The sequence below is a fragment of the Carcharhinus amblyrhynchos genome, chromosome 9 (genome assembly GCF_965287045.1).
Source record: "Carcharhinus amblyrhynchos chromosome 9, sCarAmb.v2.hapA, whole genome shotgun sequence".
In the NCBI taxonomy this organism is placed as follows: domain Eukaryota; kingdom Metazoa; phylum Chordata; class Chondrichthyes; order Carcharhiniformes; family Carcharhinidae; genus Carcharhinus; species Carcharhinus amblyrhynchos.
This window is the reverse complement of record NC_137332.1, coordinates 42129199-42150345: the sequence shown is the minus strand read 5'-3', so window position 1 is coordinate 42150345 and position 21147 is coordinate 42129199. Positions and strand designations below refer to the sequence as shown.

Sequence of the window (21147 nt, the reverse complement as noted above, 5' to 3'; positions counted from 1 at the left end):
CTCCTTGCAAAGTCATTGATTGAGGAAGAAATTAGAATGATTGCCCTTCAATTGGCTTGGAACACAGAGAGGCCACAGACAAAAAGGGATATATGTGCAGCAAGGTTGGACTGGGCAGGAACCTTAGCCTAGCCAGGGTAAATTGCTCCTCTGACGCTCGGAGCTGGTGAGAAGTGAGGCGTGCCAAGATACATAAAGTCATTAGTGAACCTGACTAATCAGAATGATTTGGTAAATTTTTATTTATTTATTTTTTAAATATGGGCTATTCAGTTGGATATCTCTTCATTTCTAAACCCCCCTCCACCAACCTAAGTGTCTTAATCTGTGCTCAAAGATTAAGGAAGGGCCTGTATGAAAGACACAATTTCCAGCTGATCACAAGATTTCTATAGTTATGCTCCTCAGTTACATTACTGTATGATTGGATTTTCAACAACAATGACCCACTCTTGAAACTTAGCTGCTTAAACCACTTACAAGAATAGCTATTGCTGCCGTGACTGAAAGTACTTCTGAAATTTTCAACAAGGTCTCTTCAATGTCATTAGATAGCTTGTGAATTGTGGGGAATTAACCACTTGTAGATCAGCCGTAACTTTTAGCAACAGCTCTGCTCTTTTGGCAACAATTGCCACCATCATTTCAGTCCTTCTAAACACATTTGGCATAACCCTTTCTTGCTGTTTTGACTATATTTGTGCTTGACTTCTGGCCACTTCTCTTATAGGGCAGTACGTTGGCACAGTGGTTAGCATTGCTTCCTCACAGCTGCAGGGAGCGGGGTTCGATTCCCAGCCTCAGTCACTACTTGTGCCGAGGTTGCACATTCTCCCCAAATCCACGTGTGTTTTCTTTCTGGATGCTCTGGTTTCCTCCCATCGTCCAAAAGACTGGCTGTGCTAAATTCTCCCTCAGTGTACCTGAACAGGGGCGGAGTGTGGTGACTAAGGGATTTTTCACAGTAAGTTCATTGCAGCATTAATGTAAGCCTACTTGTGACACTAATGAAAATAAAAACTGTATAAAATCTGTTTTTCTGCCCCTGTTGGCTGGCATTGGGTATGGTTTATTGCCATTCTCTCTCCGTTTCAAAGCCATTGTAATAAATCTGCTCTCAAGAACCCCTCCCCTTGTCTATAAGCTCTTTTATCCCTTTAACTTCTCCGCTGACCCACTTCTTCTGACTATGCCCATTTTATATAGCTTTCTCAGTTGTCCCACATTAGCAAAATATCTTTTTTTAACCTCTTGATACTTGTATTTAAAATTCCATCTTAACGTTCATCCTTAAGACCTGCTTCCTCAACCAAGATTTTAAATGCCTCTTCTTAAATCTCCTTCTTTGGGGGCTCGGCTTCTTCCCTTGATTTTGGCACAGAGGCACCTTAGGCTGTTTCTCCATGTGGAGTGCAGCATATAAATGCAGCTCATCTAAGCACTAAATATCAGAAGATAATTCATATTTCATTAAAACTGTCAATTTTAGCAGTGAGGCTACAAACTTTCATATGGCAGTATTTCAAGAACTTCGGGATGCTATTAAAATATAAGTATAGGCAGTCAGGAACATAGCACTATACTCACTTCTCCAAAACACATGGAGGCAACCAACTTGTATTTAGAACTGCCATTTGGTAATAGTCAAATTTTCTCATCCGCAAATAAGAAAATTTGAAAAATATTTAACTGCATTCTATTGTAAAACCGCGAGCCTATCTGCAATTACTTATGACAGAGGAAAATGTTGAAAGTTAACTAGGGCATTGGGAAGGGTTGCATCTGAGATATGCCACCATTACATCTCCAATGCATGCTGCTGTATTTTTGTATTTGAATTCTATCCCTTTGCTTCACTATTAAGCAAATTATGCACAAGCATGGTAAACAATATGCTCTGGGGTTAAGGGGATTGCAGTCATCAGTTGAGAAGAGACCTATTGCCCTCCAATTCGACTTTTTAACTTGCTGATGACACCACTGTAGTGGATTGGATCCTAAACAATAACAAGACAGAGTGCAGGAATGAAATAGAGAATCTGGTGAACTGGTGCGGCAACAATAATCTCTCTCTCTCAATGTCAACAAAACGGAGGCGATTGTCATCGACTTCAGGAAGCATAAAGGAGAACATGCCCTTGTTTACTTCAATGGGAATGAAGTGGAAAGCGTGGTGAGCTTCAAGTTTTGAAGCGTTCAGATCACCAACAGCCTGTTTTGGTTCCCCCCACCCCCCTTGCCAACTCTATCGTTAAGAAAGCCCACCAATGCCTCTACTTTCTTAGAAGACTAAGGAAATTTGGCATGTCAGCTGTGATTCTGATTTTACAGATGCACCATAGAAAGCAATCTTTCTGGTTATATCACAGCTTGGTATGGCTTTTGCTCTGCCCAAGACAGCAAGGAACTACAAAAGATCATCAATGTAGCCCAATCCATCATGCAAACCAGCCTCCCATCCATTGACTCTGTCTACACTTCACGCTGTCTTGGCAAAGCAGCCAGCATAATTAAGGATCCCGTCCACCCCGGACATTCTCCCTTCCACCTTCTTCCTTCGGGAAAGAGATACAAAAGTCTGAGGTCATGTACCAACTGACTCAAGAACAGCTTCTTCCCTGCTGCTGTCAGACTTTTGAATGGACTTGCCTTGCATTAAGTTGATCTTTCTCTACGTCCTAGCTATGACTGTAACACTTCATTCTCTCGTTTCCTTCTCTACGAACGGTATGTTTTGTCTATTTGGCACGCAAGAAACATACTTTTCTTTGTATATTAACACATGTGACAATAATAAATGAAATCAAATCAAATTCTGAACCCCCACTGGGGAGGTGGAAATTTGTGGCCAGGAAGCATGGCTCAGTGGTCTAAGAACATTCCAAGGAACTATCTGGAACATCTGTGTTGGGGAGAAAGATAGTACATATCATAGCTGCGTTGAGCAGAGAATGCTGCCACGTTTGTTGTAGAGAACAGTCACATTGCTTCTGGATAATGAGGAAGCTATAGCTATTCTTGCTGCTGTGACGATCTTGGGCAAAGATGCAGAAAATGATTGGATATGGATATGCAGATGTCTGAAATGTGATGTGTATGCATTGTATCAAGCTATAGTTGTTCAAAAGGAAAGTTGGCAGCTTGGTAGTGGGGGGTGGCCTGTCATTGACTGGTGGTGGGATCTTCTAGTTCCACAGCTGTCAAAGGAATTTCAAATTGAATCCGTCCCCTGCTACCAGGAAACCCATTACACCAGGAAACCCACAGCAGGGGTGCGCCATTGACAGGACAAGAAGATCCTGCTGGTGAGAAGGGTGGGAAAAGCTTGCTTGTAGGTTTTTAAATTCTTTTATGAGATGTGAATACAGCTTGCATGGCCATCGTTTATTGCTCATTCCTAATTGCCCTTGAGCCATCTTTTTGAACCACTGCAGTCCATCTGGTGCAGCATTCACAATGCTGTTAGGAAAAGAAGATGGAACATCATGACAAAAGACCAGCAGAAATAATGAAAGCTGAGAACAAATAGGAAACCCTAAGAGAGGAAGAAGATGTTTAGGAATTTGTTTAAATGGCATATGGGTTGAGTGGATACATTTTGTGACTTCTAAAATATGTAATGGGAGTGAAATATGCCAGTGACATGGCAGATATTTAGACAAAGCTTTCTCAACATGTGACTGGTTAATTTTGATATCAGTGGAAAATTTAGAGAGTGAACTTAATTTCACATTGACTAAAAAGGCGACAATGCATAGCTTGAGATTAATCTAGTTAGCATGTTTTGTGATGTACAAACACACGGAACATACAACAGTTCCACAAACTCGATTGTCACTCGCTTTTCTTTTAATCTTTCATGATGTGTGGGTATCACTGGTTAGGCCAGTATTTATTTTCCATTGCAAGTGTCCCTGAAAAGGTGGTGTTGAGCTACCTTCTTAAGCCACTGCATGCCATGTAGTGTAGATACACTGACAATGCTATTAGGAAAGAGTTCCAGGATTTTGACCCAGCAACAGTGAAGGATTGTGGTGATGTCACTGAACTAGCAACCTCGAGGCCCAGTCTAAAACTCTGTGAAATGGGTTAAAAAACAATTATGGTGGAATTTAAATTCAGTTAATAAATCTGCTGCATAAAGCTAGTCTGTGATGGTGACCATTAAACTATTGTTGATCATCGCAAAGATCAATTTGGTTCACGATTTCGTCCCCTGAAGAATATTAATCTGTCCCTATCCTGGTCTGGCCTACATATGACTCCAAATCCACAACAATGTAGTAGACTCTTGACCATCCTCTGAAATGTTCAGTTCAAGGGTAATTAGGGATGGGCAATAAGTGCTGGCTTTGCCAGAGATGCCCACATCCCATGAAAGAATAAGAAAAACAATTATACTTCTCCTTTAGGAAAGTTTTATTATTTTAGAATGTGGAATTTCTTTCTTCATTCTTCAGATCTGTCTCTGAATTATACTGAATTTGCATGGATATGCACTCAACATCCATGACGATTTAAAATTTAACAGGCAGGGTGAGTGTGATAATTGTTCATTTGATATGAAAGGAAGGAGAGGATTTGGTTGGGGAAAGGGAGTGTTACTTGTCTTTCTTTAATGACATTTCATTTAATTGGCAGCTGAAGAAATACATCAGTTATGGGAAGTAACATCTACTATGATGAATGCAATAAGGCAAAATGTTCATTGAGTAATTTTGTATTAACTACAATGTCCAATAGCTCCTACATAAGCTTTATTATGAATCAAATAGGATCTGTTGAAGTGTGTTCCATCATAGGGTGCTAACATTTGGTGTTGGAAATACTGATCATTTAATTGTAATTTTAACATTTAAAAAGGAATATTCAAAATAGAGATTTTCATTGGCACTTGTACGTGAAAGAATGGGTAAGAGATAGATTCAGCTTGAAATGTGGTTGAACATCGCTGATTTTTAAAAAATCAGCTGTTTGAAAGTTAGCATAGTATCATACCATTGTGGGATGCTTTCCACTGATCAAGTTCAATAAGTGACGAAATTCTTTACTGTGTTCTCTTAGAATTGCTTCATTCTAAGATTTTCATCAAACAAAAGCATTTATTGAAACAGCTTCAAGCAATATGTGCATGAAAAACCTGAGTGGAGGAAGCATGCTCCTTGCTGCACTTAGGACAACCCAAATACCTCAAACAGTTCTAATTGGGTGTTTGACCTATATCTAGTCATATGTTGGCCCAGTGCCTGAAAACTATCCAAGGTGCTCCTTGAGTGGAGTGGTGGAGAGCAAGGCAAGGCCTTGCAAAATTGCTTCTTGTTTATCTAGACAATAATTGTAACTACTACAAGTTGCTATGTGACTATCTAAGTTTACATATATTTTAAGTTTATTTATTATTGTCAGAAGTAGGCTTATACTAACACTGCAATCAAGTTGCTATGAAAATCCCCTAAACGCCACACTCTCCCTTCTGTTTGTGTATCCTGAGGGAGAGTTTTTTAGCGTGGCCAGTGCACCTAACTAGCATGTCTTTCGGACTGTGGAAGGAACCCGGAAGAAACCCATGCCAACACAGGGAGAACGTGCAGACTCCGAACACAATGACCCAACCTGGGAATTGAACACGGGGTCCTTCGTGCTGAGACAATAGTGCTAACTACTGTGCTATCGTGCTGCCTGTTGATCTCTGATCAACTAGAATGCAAAGATGTATTGCCATCTCTATTTCTAATCTGTAATATTTTCATGCTTTTTAAATTTATTTTTCTAAGTTTGTAATACATATTTTTGCTAGTTTCTTTCAGAGATAATGTAGCCAATAATATTGTATATTACTCGAGGTTGCTAGTCACACCATCCAGCTACAGCTGTTTTCTGCTCCCCTCCCACCGACTTATGGGAAACAGCATGTCCCCAGACCACTATGGATAGAGTAGTTGATGCACCATTTTAGCTGGAGCAGAAAACCTCCGTGCCAGTATCTTTAGAAATCTGGAAGCTGGGTTCTCCTAATCAGTATTAATCTCAGTTCTGACAATTACTCACTCACTTGAAAAGGGAACTGACACTGTTTAAAATGATGTGGGAATGCCGGCGTTGGACTGGCATAAACACAGTAAAAAGCCTGACAACACCAGGTTTTAGTCCAACCGATTTATTTGATAATACAAGCTTTCGAGGGGACTGCCTCTTCGTCAGGTGAATGGAGAGTTCTGGCCTCAGACAGAGCATATAAAGCACAGACAGTTTAGAGATTACTGATTACTGATTACTAATCAGTAATCTCTAAACTGTCTGTGCTTTATATGCTCTGTCTGAGGCCAGAACTCTCCATTCACCTGACGAAGAGGCAGTCCCCTCGAAAGCTTGTGAGTATCATCAAATAAATCGGTTGGACTAAAACCTGGTGTTGTCAGACTTTTTACTGTTTAAAATAACATTGATAAACTCTAAGCTCCTGTCTGCTTGTTTGCTTTCATTTGCTAATAAAGGATTATCTTTTAGCTGTCATATGAAAGTTCTTGTAAGTGACTGTTAATTACGTTATCTGTTGTATCTGGCTTGGCGTGGAATTTGGTAGTTTGTGGCCACAGGAGTTGTGCTTTGCCTTTTTTGTGTATATTTGCACTTACAGAATAATCAGTCTGTACAGCATAGAATGCATTCATCCTCTACTGTGTTATTTTAAGTTGCAGTAAAATATCCTTGTATGAATATTATTATTGTTTTACCTAGGATTGAATATAAAAAATGATCAGAGAGGACCTGGGGCATTTATCACGCGTATTAATAATGAGGGGGCTGCTGGAAAAGATGGACAGCTCCAGGAAGGAGATTATATTGTTGCTGTGAACAAGGAATCCATTTGTGGTCTAAATTCTGCTCAGACACATTTTGTCTTTGCCAACAAAGCCTTAACTGAAAAAATTTTGTGAGTATTTCTTGTGTTGTACTGGTAGCTGTTTTTCTCCCCTTCAACTTGCTGTAAATTATTAGTTTCATGACAGTAGATCTGCTCATGTTTTTGTTACAAACCTGAATCATTTGACAAATGTCAAGAGGATTTTGATTGTGAAATAAATACACTTTATTTTTGTGAATAGAGAAATTGAGAAATGATGCGCTAAGACAATTCAATAGATGCCTTTTATTTTGTGGTTCACTTGAAATTGGAAATTCTTGCTTGCTCATATTTGTAACCCAAAGTACACTGCACTATGCTTTAATTTGTGGATGAAAACAACTGGTTCGAATATTGCAACTAAATTTCAGTTTACACATTTCCATTTGTCAGTAAGCAATTTTGCTCGAACTAAATTTAATTATTTTTGATGTTTATGGTGGAGTACTATAGTTGGTGCACTGCTGACTGCTTGTCTTTTTGTGGAACTATACTAAAATATATTGTTGAAGTTGGAAGGTAGATTATGTAGAACAGTGGAATCTGTCCAAGATAAAAGTGTAGTATTGAGAATTAATTCTCGGCCTTCTCAATTCTCCTTTCATCAGATCAATTTAAACTAAACTAATTGCTCACAGCTCTGGTAATGGTGACCAATACCAGAACATTCAATGAAAAAGAATGAGTATTGCATGAGGATTAAATAGAATTATCAAAATTCCAATGCTTGAATGGATGCTACTCGAAAGTCACTGAAGATGTTTCGAGATCTGACCAGAATTTCAAACAATAACTTTTTCCTGCACAGTGCCATTAACCTAGAAACATATTCCAAGATGCTTCACTGGAGTGTGATCATTCTAAAGTATTTGCTAAACCAAAATTGGTTATTAGCTTTATTCCAAGATCATCCTAGATTAGAGTGAGCAATTTTGCCAGATGAGAGTAAGTCTGATAGTGCTTTGTGTGGTACCGCCAGATCTAATAGTGAATGGGTAGACTGATTGTTGACATATGAACTTAGCATCCATTGACTTTAGGGAGCAGAGGTAAGGGGCAAACCAGAGGGATCAATCAGGATGACAGAATGTGACACTTATAAGGATTATGTCTCCAAAAGGGAAGGGTCTGGTTGAGATGATTAGCTGCAGTTACATAGTTGTGTACAAACTGACAAAGGCTGAAAGTTAAGATTGTAAAAGGCAGTTTCAGATGTTTAGTGAAAGCTTATTGCTTGTGGCCACCTTCCAAATGGAGACTGGGCAATCCTTGATGTAAGTCATAAGATAGCACAGCTCAAAGCTCATCATTTTTGTCAAATTACACCTCTGTTAAACACATTGGAATATGAATGCAAGTTGATTTTGTTATGGATAAGCAAAATCTTTGGCCTGATAACTTTTGTTGGTCCTTAGATCACTAATTTCACAGTGCCTGTGTGCATTGCAAAAGTAGTGAGCTTGATGCATGTTAGGAGGCTGTAAGAGAAGAAAAGTAAATGCTGCTTTTGTGTGTTTGTTTTTAATAGTTTATTTAAATTGTAGGTATTAGTGAAGTGTTATATATGTTTGTACTTTGGTACTAGTGAATTTATTAAGAGAAAGCCTACCAGTTTTGTTTGCCAATTTTTCCTCTTCTCTCTTAACCTGAAAACACCACCCATTTGCTTGTGATCATACATCCTGATGCCTTCTGGAACCCTTAGCTTTCCCAAGTGACAGTGGTTCATTTATAAGGCTTGATATTAAATGTCAGTATTGTTTTGATCATAGCAATCCCAATTCTACTCTAATACAGATATTTGCAGTAGAATAAAAAGTGGAAGTAAAAGTGACTTGTTCATTTATTTATCCTCCCTGATTCATGAGGCAAATTTTAGCACTTCTCCTGCTTCCTTACATCAGAACAGTTAGTCTAAGGATCAAAAATCACAGCTTCTTGATCTGACCGCCTACTCTAAATTAGTTGGGCTGTTAGTGGAGTGGACTTTGTGGAGACCAGTGTCTCATTGTGTATTGTGATCTAACCTTTGTACGTGTTGACTAAAGTGTTTTTTTTAAATAACTTCTTCTCCTTTGGGGTGGGTATGGAATCTAGGGTTACCTATGTACCTGCAAAAGATGTGGAAGACTATAAAAGAAGTTTTTCATCAAAACAAACCAGGCCCGGTAGTGCTGCAATATTGGCATCAGAAACCAGGATGAAAACTGCTGTCAGGTATTTACATTAACCATATTATAAGAATTGAAAGACAGCAAATTTTTAATAATATTTTTGGATTGAAATTTTATTTCAAGGTGCTTCGATGGCAGTAATCCTTCATATCCTAGCCAATATTTATCCTTCAAAGTCACAGAAACTGAATAACTGGTCACTGTCACATTGCTGTTTGTAGGTATTGCTGTGCACACACTGTACTAGCTGCCACATTACAATAATGACTACACATCAAAAAGTGGTTCACTTGTCATAAAGATGTTTTCAGACATCTGGTGGGAATGAAAAGCGCCATTATGAATGTCAGTCTTTCCTTTTCCAATCACATTAAGTAGTTTTTGGAATACAACTAACTTTTTAAGACATTTCATTTCAAAATAACAACAGCTCAAGCAAAGAGGTTACTCGTTGAAAGAGGACAAGTTTTTTTATAATTGTTTAAGGTTGGGTAGCTGTTCATTATTTTGATGTTTTTCAGTTTGTACTTACGAAGTAGTGTCATATATTAGTAACATAAATTTAAAGAAAGGAAGATGTGTATTTATACAAACTTTTAGCATAATTCAGGTTCAGAGGTCCGGACAGGTTTGGATTGGAGTGAATGAGATTGGGCTGCCTTGCGGTTATCCAACCTTTTGCGTGTATGTATTTGTGTGAACTTCGCACAATGCAACTTTGCAAAACAGTGTTGGAAAGTATAGTTTATGGTGCTATGGAGTGGAAAAGTAGATAAAGAAAATGTACTGAAGAAGTAGCTTTGTTAATGTTTTCTAAATTGAGTACAATACTGACTTTTGCAGCAATTAATTTTTCTAAATATCTACGGTGAAACAAAATTGAATAGATCTTGTAAATATTTAAACTTAGCGCATTATTACAATTTTTCAACATCGGAACAGTTACATTTGCACAAACGATAGCTGAAAATTACCTGTGGAGAAACATTAAACACAAATCTCTACTGTGGATCATAATCTCTAATTTGCATATCAAAGCACATATGCAAAAATGTTTCATGCCCAGCTTTGAACATAGACTCTAATGGAATAAATTGCAGCAGTTTAAGTGGCTATTATGGGTACTACTGATCCATTGCCTTGAGTTCTTGATAGCTATTATGCAAAAGCTTTTAACAGTGGTATATATTGATTAATGGTTGAAAGACAGTTGAGATCAGTGTCTTATTTGTACTCTAGGCTGTATATTACATTTGATTGTTGCACACATAGTCATCATAATTGATTACTTTGTTTATAATTTGTATTTTGCAAATAATTTGAGAAATAATTTTCATTTTATTCAAAATTTTTACTAAATGCTACACACGAAACACACACAAACTTCATCAGTATGAGATGGAATTCCAAAACAAATTTTCAATTCTTTGGCAAATGTCCTCCGCATGTTCTTTGGAGCTTTACTATTGTCATTTAATATTGTTTCATTTATTTTTACTAGGCCACATTATCAAACAATTCATCTGGAACAAAATTCTTCACTTTTGTTGGTGCATGGTTTTCATGTGTTTGAGGAATATAGTGGTAAACTGTGGGATTTGAAGTCTTTAAATTGATGCAAACATGTTTTAAAATTGTAGCTTTCAGTTTTACTTGAATGTGACAATCATTATACATTCATGGAAATCCTCTGCATATATTGGCAACCTCCTGGCACCTTACAAAAGTGTTAATTTTTATAAGCCAGAAACAAGGCAAGACTATTTAGTTCTTCAAGCCCATTCTGCCTTTCAGTTAGATCATAGATGATCTATTTCAACTCCATTTATCAGCTTTTTCTCATGTGCCCTAGCTTAGCTAGCAGAAATGTAGGCGACGGTGCAGAGGGACCTCGGGGTCCTTGTGCATGAGTCGCAAAAACCCAGCTTGCAGGTGCAGCAGGTGGTCAGGAAGGCGAATGGGATGCTGGCCTTCATAGCGAGGGGGATTGAATATAAAAGTAGGGAGGTCTTGCTGCAGCTGTATAGGGCATTGGTGAGGCCGCAGCTGGAGTACTGTGTGCAGTTTTGGGCGCCGCACCTGCGCAAGGATATTTTGGCCCTGGAGGGAGTGCAGAGGAGGTTTACTAGGCTGATACCGGAGTTGAGGGGATTGAGCTATGAGGAGAGGCTGAATAAACTAGGCTTGTACTCGTTAGAGTTTAGAAGAATGAGGGGAGATCTCATTGAGACGTATAAGATGATGAATGGGATGGATAGGATAGAGGTGGAGAGACTCTTCCCGCTCAAAAAAGACAGTAGGACTAGGGGGCACAGCCTCAAGATAAAGGGGAGGCGGTTTAGAACGGAGTTGAGGAGGAACTTCTTCACTCAAAGGGTGGTGAATCTCTGGAATTCTCTGCCTGTTGAAGTGGTGGAGGCTGCCTCGCTAAATATTTTTAAGAAGCGGGTTGATGGGTTCTTGATGAGAGAGGGGATTAAGGGTTATGGGGAGAGGGCGGGAAAGTGGAACTGAGCCACAACAGATCAGCCATGATCTTATTGAATGGCGGGGCAGGCTCGAAGGGCTAGATGGCCTACTCCTGCTCCTATTTCTTATGTTCTTATTAAGTACTTCCAAAGATTTCAGGCCTGCGATTATTAAGTGCTTGTAATGCTGAGCAGTGCTCAATCACAGAATCCTTCAATGACAGCGATGTACTATATCCTAGAGAGGAAGACTACAGCATTTCATGCGTTTCAATCTGTGAAAGATTTTTTGAAAGTCTAAGTACAAAGCACTTCTGGATTTGCCACAATCAACTGATGTTGTCACACCTTCAGAGAAATGAAGAAAGTTGTTTTGAACTGCTATTCCTCAGATTTTCTCCTGATAATTAATTGCACTATTTTAGATGGAATTGAAGTTAACTAATGGTTTTGTCATTGCTGATTTCAATTTTGTCAACTTTTTTGAATATAGATTCCAAATTAGACTGGTCTCAATCCACTCCCAGTGTCAGTTAATTCTCTCACAATGTTACTGTACTATATCTGGCTTTTTCTTTTGTGGACATTCTGCAACAAAGACACCACCTTAATTTTATTTCTGTCAGTTACTGACCTTACAGTCTCATTTTTCCAGTTTTCACAAGTTGGAGGAAGTTTTGATATCAGAAATGAGTGAAGAACTGCAGATCTAAGAAGGGAAAACTGCAAATGACAAAATTATGAACAACAAACGGAAAATACTGAAAATATACTGCAGAACTGGCAATACCCGATAAGAGGGGGAAAAAAAGAGTTAATATTCTGTCTACTTTTATGGAATGTCTCCCCAAAAACCATTTATATATTTTTTCACTTCATGGGTGCCAATGAAACTCCATTAAATTTTCAACGATTTCTTTTTTTGTTTACAATGACTTGACTTATGCTTTGATTGGAGCTTGGGCTGTGTCTATCAGCAACCATCATAGTGTTTATAATACTGTCATGCGCTGTGTTCATTAAGCTGCTCTGCTTGTGAACAGTCAAGTCACCTGTTATTAGCAGTTCTTTTTTATTGTTTCCCATAGAAATATGGGATTCATTGCCAAATTGAAGTCCTTTTCACAGGTGCCACTAAATATGTTTCATGATTGATGAATTAGTATTAGATTTAAAGATGAATAGTATTCATTCAAACATTATATGTTTTGGTTGGTCTCATTTTAAAGTTACATTTCCATCCATTAATCTGGCTTGTTTACCTTATTTGAAGGTCATTGTCCTAATATTAAAAATACCATTATATTGTGTTCCAACATGGTTTTATTCTATTTTTGACCAGTGAACTGCCTGAAAGAGAAGAAGGCGAGGGAGAAGAAACCCCAGTCATAAGTCACTGGGAGGCACCAAGATGGTAAGAGGGCATCAGAAGTTTTGGTATTTGTTTCTTCAATAATTTTCTAACTTGTTTCACCATGTAGATATTTTTACTGCTACATAACCACAACACCTAGATTGTTGATGATACAATGGACTTGTGCAGAGTGTTTAGAAAGAAGGCGTAAATTAGTTCATTGAATGTGACTTTCAGAAATAACTTCGTTATTTTAGTTAATAACTTTACGAAATAACTTTCAGTTATTTCTCACAACTTGTCTTTGAAGTAAAATGCTTTGTTAATTGAAGCCACCAAGAGGACACAAACCCAGATGAAATTAAAGCCTAGCTTCATTAAGGACAATTAATATTGTGGAAAGTAATTCATTTTTGACATTTCTAGTAGAGTTCTTTGAGGAAATAATGGAGTGTTAATGAAAGAAATACAAGGGGTGTTTGGTGTATGTATTTTCACACGCAATTTTTTTATTGGTGCATGGGACATGGATGTCGCTGGCTGGCCAGCATTTATTCCCTATCCCGAGTTGCCCTTGAGGTGGTGGTGTTGAGTTGCCTTCTTGAAATGCTGCATGCATAACAAAGGCACTGCATAAAATTGCTGAGAATAAAGGGAATGATTTGGAGATGCCGGCATTGGACTGGGGTGGGCACAGTAAGAAGTCTCACAACACCAGGTTAAAGTCCAACAGGTTTATTTGGTATCACGATCTTTCGGAGTGCTGCTCCTTCATCAGGTGAGTGGAAAGTTGGGTTGACAACCACAGCATTTCTAGACTGAGACTCAGTTGCAAGATGATGGTTGGAATGCGAGCCTAAATAGATAATCAAGTCTTTGCAGGTACAGACAATGCGAGTGGAGAGAGGGATAATTGCAGGTTAAAGAGGTGTGAATCGTCTCAAGACAGGACAATTAGTAGGATTTTGCAGGCCCAGGCCAAATGGTGGGGATTACGATAGTGTGACATGAACCCAAGATCCCAGTTGAGGCTGTCCTCATGTATGCAGAACTTGGCGATCAGTTTCTGCTCGGCGATTTTGTATTGTCGTGTACCTTGAAGGCTGTCTTGGAGAACACTTACCCAAAGATTGGAGGCTGAATGCCCCTGACTGCTGAAGTATTTCCTGACTGGAAGGGAACACTCTTACCTGGTGATGCTCCAGACAGTGGTCTTTCATCCATTGTCATAGTGTCTGCATGGCCTCGCCGATGTACCATGCCTCAGGACATCTTTTTCTGCAGTGTATGAAGTAGACAACACATTAAGGTTTTAAATGTTATTACAGTGTCCTGTACATATTAAAATACAGATCTCTTTGATAACATTTTATTTCATTGCACCTGATTCCAACTCATTGCATCTTATTTGTTTGAGCCAGAAAAGTACTGGTATTAGTAAAGATATAGCCACACAACCTATCAATTTTTTTATGGGATCAAGGGGGAGCACCTTAGACAATTCAAGACTCTCTCTAATATATGCACTGTATAGGGGCGCAAGTGGAATCACACTGTTAGAGATGTTTTGTAGTTTTGCAGGTGTGTGGTGCAATGTTCATTTTAATGCATTTGAATTTAAACTGAGGGATTTTTAAAATATAAAATATTATGTGTTGGATGTTTTATGTGATCTCGATAACTGCCTCTATTTCCATTAGCTTCACTCAGACAATGGTTGCTGCCATGTGCTTTATGAAAGTGGGATTTCCACTGCAACTCTTGCATGATTGAGGTGGATTGACATGGCATTCACCAGGTCAATCTAATCAATGCATGAACTAAGATTTGCTCCATTGTCATCACAGATATACTAATTAGCATTTGCAAGATGAAATAGCCTTTTGTGTTTGTAGTATCCAGTATCGAGAGTCAAATCTTGGAACATAAAGTGGCCATCTTTCTTTAGAATATCACTTTTCTCTTATCTTTATATACTTCTGTTTGTTTCATTTTTGCATTTTGAATGTTGATTTTTTTCAGTACTGTGAAAACATTCTTCCATAGAAGTATTCATTTGGCAATGTATTCCATTTTTATAGGTTGAAACCACAAACCATGAATTTTGAACTTGAAGTAAAATGTCTTAAAGAAGGCCTTTCCTCCAAAAAAACTTTGACCTCATTGTAAATACTGAAATATTTTGAATATTATTTAACGGATGGTTTTGAATTTGGCAAAACAGAAATTAGGCAATGAGATTCACTCATCATTACAGCCTAAATTACAAGCAAATGTATCTTTATTCTAGGGTTGAGCTTTGGCGAGAACCGGGAGAATCACTTGGAATCAGTATTGTTGGTGGCAATACAGTAATAAAACGACTGAAAAATGGGGAAGAATTGAAAGGAATTTTTATTAAACATGTGTTAGAGGACAGTCCAGCTGGAAGATCCAAAGCTCTGAAGACAGGGGACAAAATTATTGAGGTAAATAATATTAATAAACACTAATAAATAAGGTTAACATAATAGTGAACAAGAACATAAGTGACTGTGACTATGAACTGTTAATTGGAGAGCTTGGCACACTAAGTTTTAATTTCTTAGTGTTGCCTGAGAGCACTAAAAAGAAGCATAGAGTGTTCATTCAAATTGCTGTGATGTATTTATGAGGAAATTTGTGGTTTGTTGCCCAATCAGTGTTATAAAGTTATCAATTTTAAAGGAAAACATGAAATTGTTGAAATTGTTTCAAGACCTTGTATTCACGGAGAATTTAAATTATTTCAAGACCTTAATGTATTCACCAAGAATTTATGTAATTGTCATCGAAATTATTGATCCATAGATGAAAAAAATTAAATGGTACAGTATTGTATTTAGGGCATTTTATTGCTAAAATAACATTCTATCTTTTATCTTTGGGGTAGTGATTTCAGCAGCTGAGTACTTCATCTCACTGCACTGAATGTTGGTGCCCTGATAATTCTATGTGAGTGGCTTAAAGTAAAATGATTGTGTAGTAGGACATCTGATCCTTGACTGAGAAATTGCATTTTTTAAAAATTAGTTCATATTGCTTATCGATGAACTATCTTCCTTTCAGTTTTTTTTAATGCTGGATATTTAACTTGGATTCAGCATCATTGATTTGTCCCATAAATAAATGTTGCATCCTCTCCGAAGCCAGATTGTGTCAATGTCTGCAATATTTAAGTTAATATAGGAAGTGGTTAAACAGAAAATCCTTGCTGACCAGAAACTGAATTGGACTAACCATATAAATACAGTGGCTACAAGAGCAAGTTAGAGGTTAGAATTCCTATAGCAAGTAACTCCTCCTGATTCCGCAAAACCTGTCCACCTTCCACAATAAGAAGTCTCACAACACCCGGTTAAAGTCCAACAGGTTTATTTGGTAGCAAATGCCACTAACTTCTACAAGGCATAAGCCAGAAATGTGATGGAATGCTGTCCACTTGCCTGGATGAGTGTAGCTCCAACAACACTTGTCACTATATTCTCATTTATTGGAATATATACTGCTTATATGCTGAACGCTATCAGGATATTATTAAAGCCCCCCCTTATTCTCCCAGCTAAGATTCACCACATTCTCTGTACCACACTTTCCCAGCTGTAACTTAATTTATTTTGTCCCAGGTTCTGAACAATAAAAACTGTATCTTTACTAGTAGATATTTAACTATTCTCAAATGTTTGTAATTCAACAAAATGCCTGGGAATCAAATATTTTGAGTTATTTTAGAGATGATCCCCATCCAAATACAGTGAAAGCAAATAGCCTTCTGCATCTTTGTGCCTTTACCATATCAGACCAAAATGTACTTTATCTGGAGCTTGCAGAAGGAGTAAACACTAATGATTTAATTGTGTGTGCTGTGCCCAGCAAGGGAAAATCCAATAATTAATCCAATATAAACAAAAATATTTAATTTTGTAATAGTGTGATTCATTATTAAATAGCCTGTGTAATTTGCTTTGGCAAATATTTCAAAAGCATGAACTTACAGTTAATTCACTTTGAATGAGAAAGTTCATGGGACACTGCTATATAAATATAAGCTGTTTTATGTCTCCCATCTCTTCCCAAAGCTGTGCCATTCCCAAGGTTCTCTTTCAGCAACTTGTTAAAGGAAGATAGTAATGCTGCACTTAACAGTTATATTCACACCACACAAGAGCCAAGCAATGACTATCTCCAGCAAGAGAATCTAACCATCATCCATTGACATTCAATGGCATTACATTTGATGAGTCCCCTACTATCAGCATCCTAGGGGGATTCCCATTGACCAGAAACTGAACTGAATTGGACTAACCATACAGTGGCTACAAGAACGAGTTAGAGGTTAGAATTTCTGTGGTGAGTAACTCCTCCTGACTCCGCAAAACCTGTCCACCGTCTGCAAAAAGAAGTCTGACAACACCAGGTTGAAGTCCAACCGATTTATTTGATAGTAAGCTCACAAGCTTTTGAGGTTTCCCTCTTCGTCACCTGACCTGGTGTTGTCAGACTTCTTACTGTGTTTACCCCAGTCCAACTCCGGCATCTCCACATCACCATCTGCAAAGCATAAGCCAGGAGTTTGATGGAATGCTGTCCACTTGCCTGGATGCATGCAACTCCAGCAACAGTTGACCATCCAAGATCGAGCAGCCCGCTTAATTGACTCCCCTTACACAAATATTCATTCCTTTCACCACCGGTGAACAGTGGCAGCTTTGTGTACCATCTACAAGATACACTGCAGGAACTCACCAAAGCTCCTGAGGCAGGACCTTCCAAACTATGGCTACTATTATCTATAGGGCAAAGGTCACCAGACACATGGGAACACCAGCACCAACTTGACTTGAAATATATTGCCATTCCTTCCGTCACTGTCACTAAGTCAAAATCCTGGAATTCCTTCCCTAACATCATTGTGGGACTACAGCAGTTCAAGAAGGCAGCTCACTGCCACTTTTTCAAGGGCAATTAAGGATGGACAATAAATGTTCAGACACATTTAGCCAGAGACGCACTCCCCCCCCCAACCCACGTTCCATAAATTAATAAAACAAAACGTGGTTGATGAACCTCCTTGTTTAAACAGACTACTAATGGGGAAATACAATGGCTGGCATTTAGAGCGAAGGGGGATAAAGTTTATTTATTAGTCACAAGTAGGCTTACATTAACACTGCAATGAAGTTACTGTGAAAATCCCCTAGTCGCCACACTTTGGTATCTATTTGGGTACACTGAGGGAGAATTTAGCATGGTCAGTTCACCTAACCAGCACATCTTTTTGACTGTGGGAGGAAACTGGAGCACCCGGAGGAAACCGGAGCACCCAGAGGAAACCTCGGCAGACACGGGAAGAATGTGCAAACTTCACACAAACAGTGACCCAAGCTGGGAATTCGAACCTGGGTCCCTGGTGTTGCGAGGCAGCAGTGCTAACCATTGTGCTGCTCCTATATGAGAAAGCTATGGCTGATAAAAGTAGGGAAAATCCCAAGATATTCTGTCAGTAATCAATGGGATGAGAATAACCAGGGAAAGAGTAAGGGCCCATTATGGACCAAGGGGACAATCTCTGGGTGGAACCAGAGGACACTGGGAGAGTGTTAATCGAATACTTCATATCCACCTTCGCCCACGAGAATGAGGATGATGATATGGAATTCAGGAGAGAGACTGCAAGGTTCCTGAGCAAATTGACATAGGGAAGGAAAGGTTTTGGAGGTGTTGATAGGCTTAAAGTTGGACAAATCTCCAGGTACGGATGAACTGTGCCCAAGGCTGCTGTCAGAGGCAAAGGAGGAGATTGCAGGGGCTCAGATCCAAATTTTCAATTCCTCTCTGGTGACATTAGCTGTTCTCCAGATGACTGAAGAACAGCGACTGTGGTTGCGTGATTTAAGGAGGATTGGAGAGATAAACCACTTAGTTTCCGTACAGCTGACGTGAAACTAACAGAGAAACTCATGAAGGAGAGCATCTATCTCCACCATAGAGAGGCAAGGCTTGATCAGGGATAGTCATGATGGTTTCGTCAGATTGATTGAATTTTTTGAGGAGCTAACCCGGTATGTGGATGAGGATGGTGCAGTCAATGTTATTTATTTGGATTTCTGCAAAGCCTTTGACAAGGTCTCACATGGGAGACTTGTAAAGAAGGTAAATGCATATGAGATACAGGGTAATTTGATAAAGTGGATTCAAAATTGGCTTAGTGGTTAGAGTTAGGTGAAGATGGAAGGCTGCTTTAGTGACTGAAAGCTAATGCCCACAGGCGTACCACAGGGATCTGTTTTGGATTCCCTATTATCTGTCATTAATGTAAGTGACATAAATGACTATATGGGGGATAGGATTATTAAGGTTGCAGATGACACAAAGATTGGCTGGGTGGTTAACAGTGAGGCTGAGTGTCTTGGACTACAAGAAGGTACAGATGGAATGATCAAATGAGCAGATAGATGGCGGATGGAATTTAGCCCTGAAAATTGGGAGGTGATGCACTTTGGAAGGAGTAATTTGATAAGGAAGTGTTCAATGAATGGCAGGACAGTAGAAAGTTCTGTGGAAGAAAAGGGACTTCGGCAAGTTTGTCCACATATCTCTGAGGCGAAAGGCCATGTTAGTAGGAGTGCAAAAAAGGCATATAGGACACTTGCCTTTATCAATTGAGATATAGATTACAAAACCAGGGAAGTCTTGTTGGAGTTGTATAGAACTTTGGTGAGGCCCCAGCTAGAGTACTGTGTGCAGTTCTGGTTGCCACATTATAGGAAAGATGTGATTGCACTGGAGGGGGTGCAGAGGAGCTTCACCAGGATGTTGCCTGAGATGGAACATTTAAGTTATGAAGACAGGTTAGGTAGGTTTGGATTGTTTTTGTTAGACCAGAGAAGACTGAGCGGATGACCTGATCGAGGTGTGTAAGATTATGAGGGACGTGGACAGTGGATAAGGAGCTGCAGTTCCCTTTAGTTGAAGGGTCAGTCACAAGGAGACATAAGTTCAAGTAGGGGCAGGAGGTTTAGGGGGGATGTGAGGAAAACCTTTTTGCCCAGAGGGTGGTGACAGTTTAAAATGCGCTGCCTGGGAGGGCGGTGGAAGTGGGTTGCCTCAGATTCTTTAAAAGGTACCTCGATGAGAACTTGGCATGTCATAGCATTCAACGCTATGGGCCAAGTGCTGGTAGAAGGGATTTAGGTAGGAATTCAGCTGCTTCCAGTGTGTTGGTACAGACTGAGTCAGCCAAAGGGCCTCTTCTGCACTGTATGATTCTATGAGATCGTATAACATTTTCTTCAGTGAACCAGGTGTTGTAAAAGGTAAGCAGTCAACTTAATCTGAATGTATATTACAGGTTTCTGGTGTAGACTTGCAAAATGCCACACATGATGAAGCAGTGAATGCAATAAAGAATGTGGAAAATCCAGTTGTTTTTGTTGTTCAAAGCTTACTGCCTACTCCAAGGGTGAGTAAAAACCAGAAAATGTTTAAGATTATATTTTAATTTTTTAAAGACAGCTTTTACAACCGTGTGAATAGGCAAGGAACGTAGTAGTAATTGGGGATAGTGGGGTTAAGGGTATTGACACTGTCCTTTGTCACAATGACAAAGTGCACAGAAGGGTGTGTTGTCTGCCTGGTGCTCGGGTCCGGGATGTCGCATCTGGGCTGCAGAGGAACCTGGAATGGGAGGGTGAGAATCCGGTCGTTGTGGTACATGTGGGTGCCAACGACGTAGGCAAAATGCGAACTGAGGATCTGGGGAGGGAGTATGAAAAGCTGGGAATGGAATTAAAAAGTAGAACCGACAAGGAATGGAATTAAAAAGTAGAACCGACTCTGGGCTACTGCCTGAACTGAGTGCAGACGGGCGTAAGGTTGATAAGATTAAGGAAGTGAATGGGTGGCTCAGGGATTGGTGTGGGAGGAATGGGTTTGAATTTATGGGGCATTGGTATCAGTATTGGGGTAGGTGGGACCTGTTCAGGCGGGATGGGGTTGGTCTGAACCGTGCTGGGACCAGAGCCCTGACAAATCATGTAAATAGGACTGTAGACAGGGCTTTAAACTAATTGGTGGGGGGAGGGTGCGAGGGTAGGTGACATTACGGGGTCTAAAGTTGAGGAGAGGGTACAGGTAACGGAAGAGGCCGAGGATGTCCCAATAATAAAGGGAGTAGGTGGCGTGAGTATGGTTGGTGGCGTTCTGGCAAATAGGGTCCAGGTGAAGGCT

General features: G+C 39.4%; 1 protein-coding gene across 5 annotated transcripts in view; it reads left to right on the top strand.

The window, feature by feature from the left end:
- patj (PATJ crumbs cell polarity complex component) overlaps window positions 1-21147 on the top strand; it is a 359514-nt gene that overhangs the window by 112240 nt on the left and 226127 nt on the right. For all 5 annotated transcript variants that reach the window (XM_080195514.1, XM_080195515.1, XM_080195511.1 and 2 more), the window contains 5 exons: window positions 6739-6934; window positions 9002-9121; window positions 12889-12960; window positions 15191-15368; window positions 20270-20380. In XM_080195514.1, the coding sequence (XP_080051640.1) occupies window positions 6739-6934; window positions 9002-9121; window positions 12889-12960; window positions 15191-15368; window positions 20270-20380 (677 nt within the window). The remainder of the gene's footprint in view (window positions 1-6738; window positions 6935-9001; window positions 9122-12888; window positions 12961-15190; window positions 15369-20269; window positions 20381-21147) is intronic.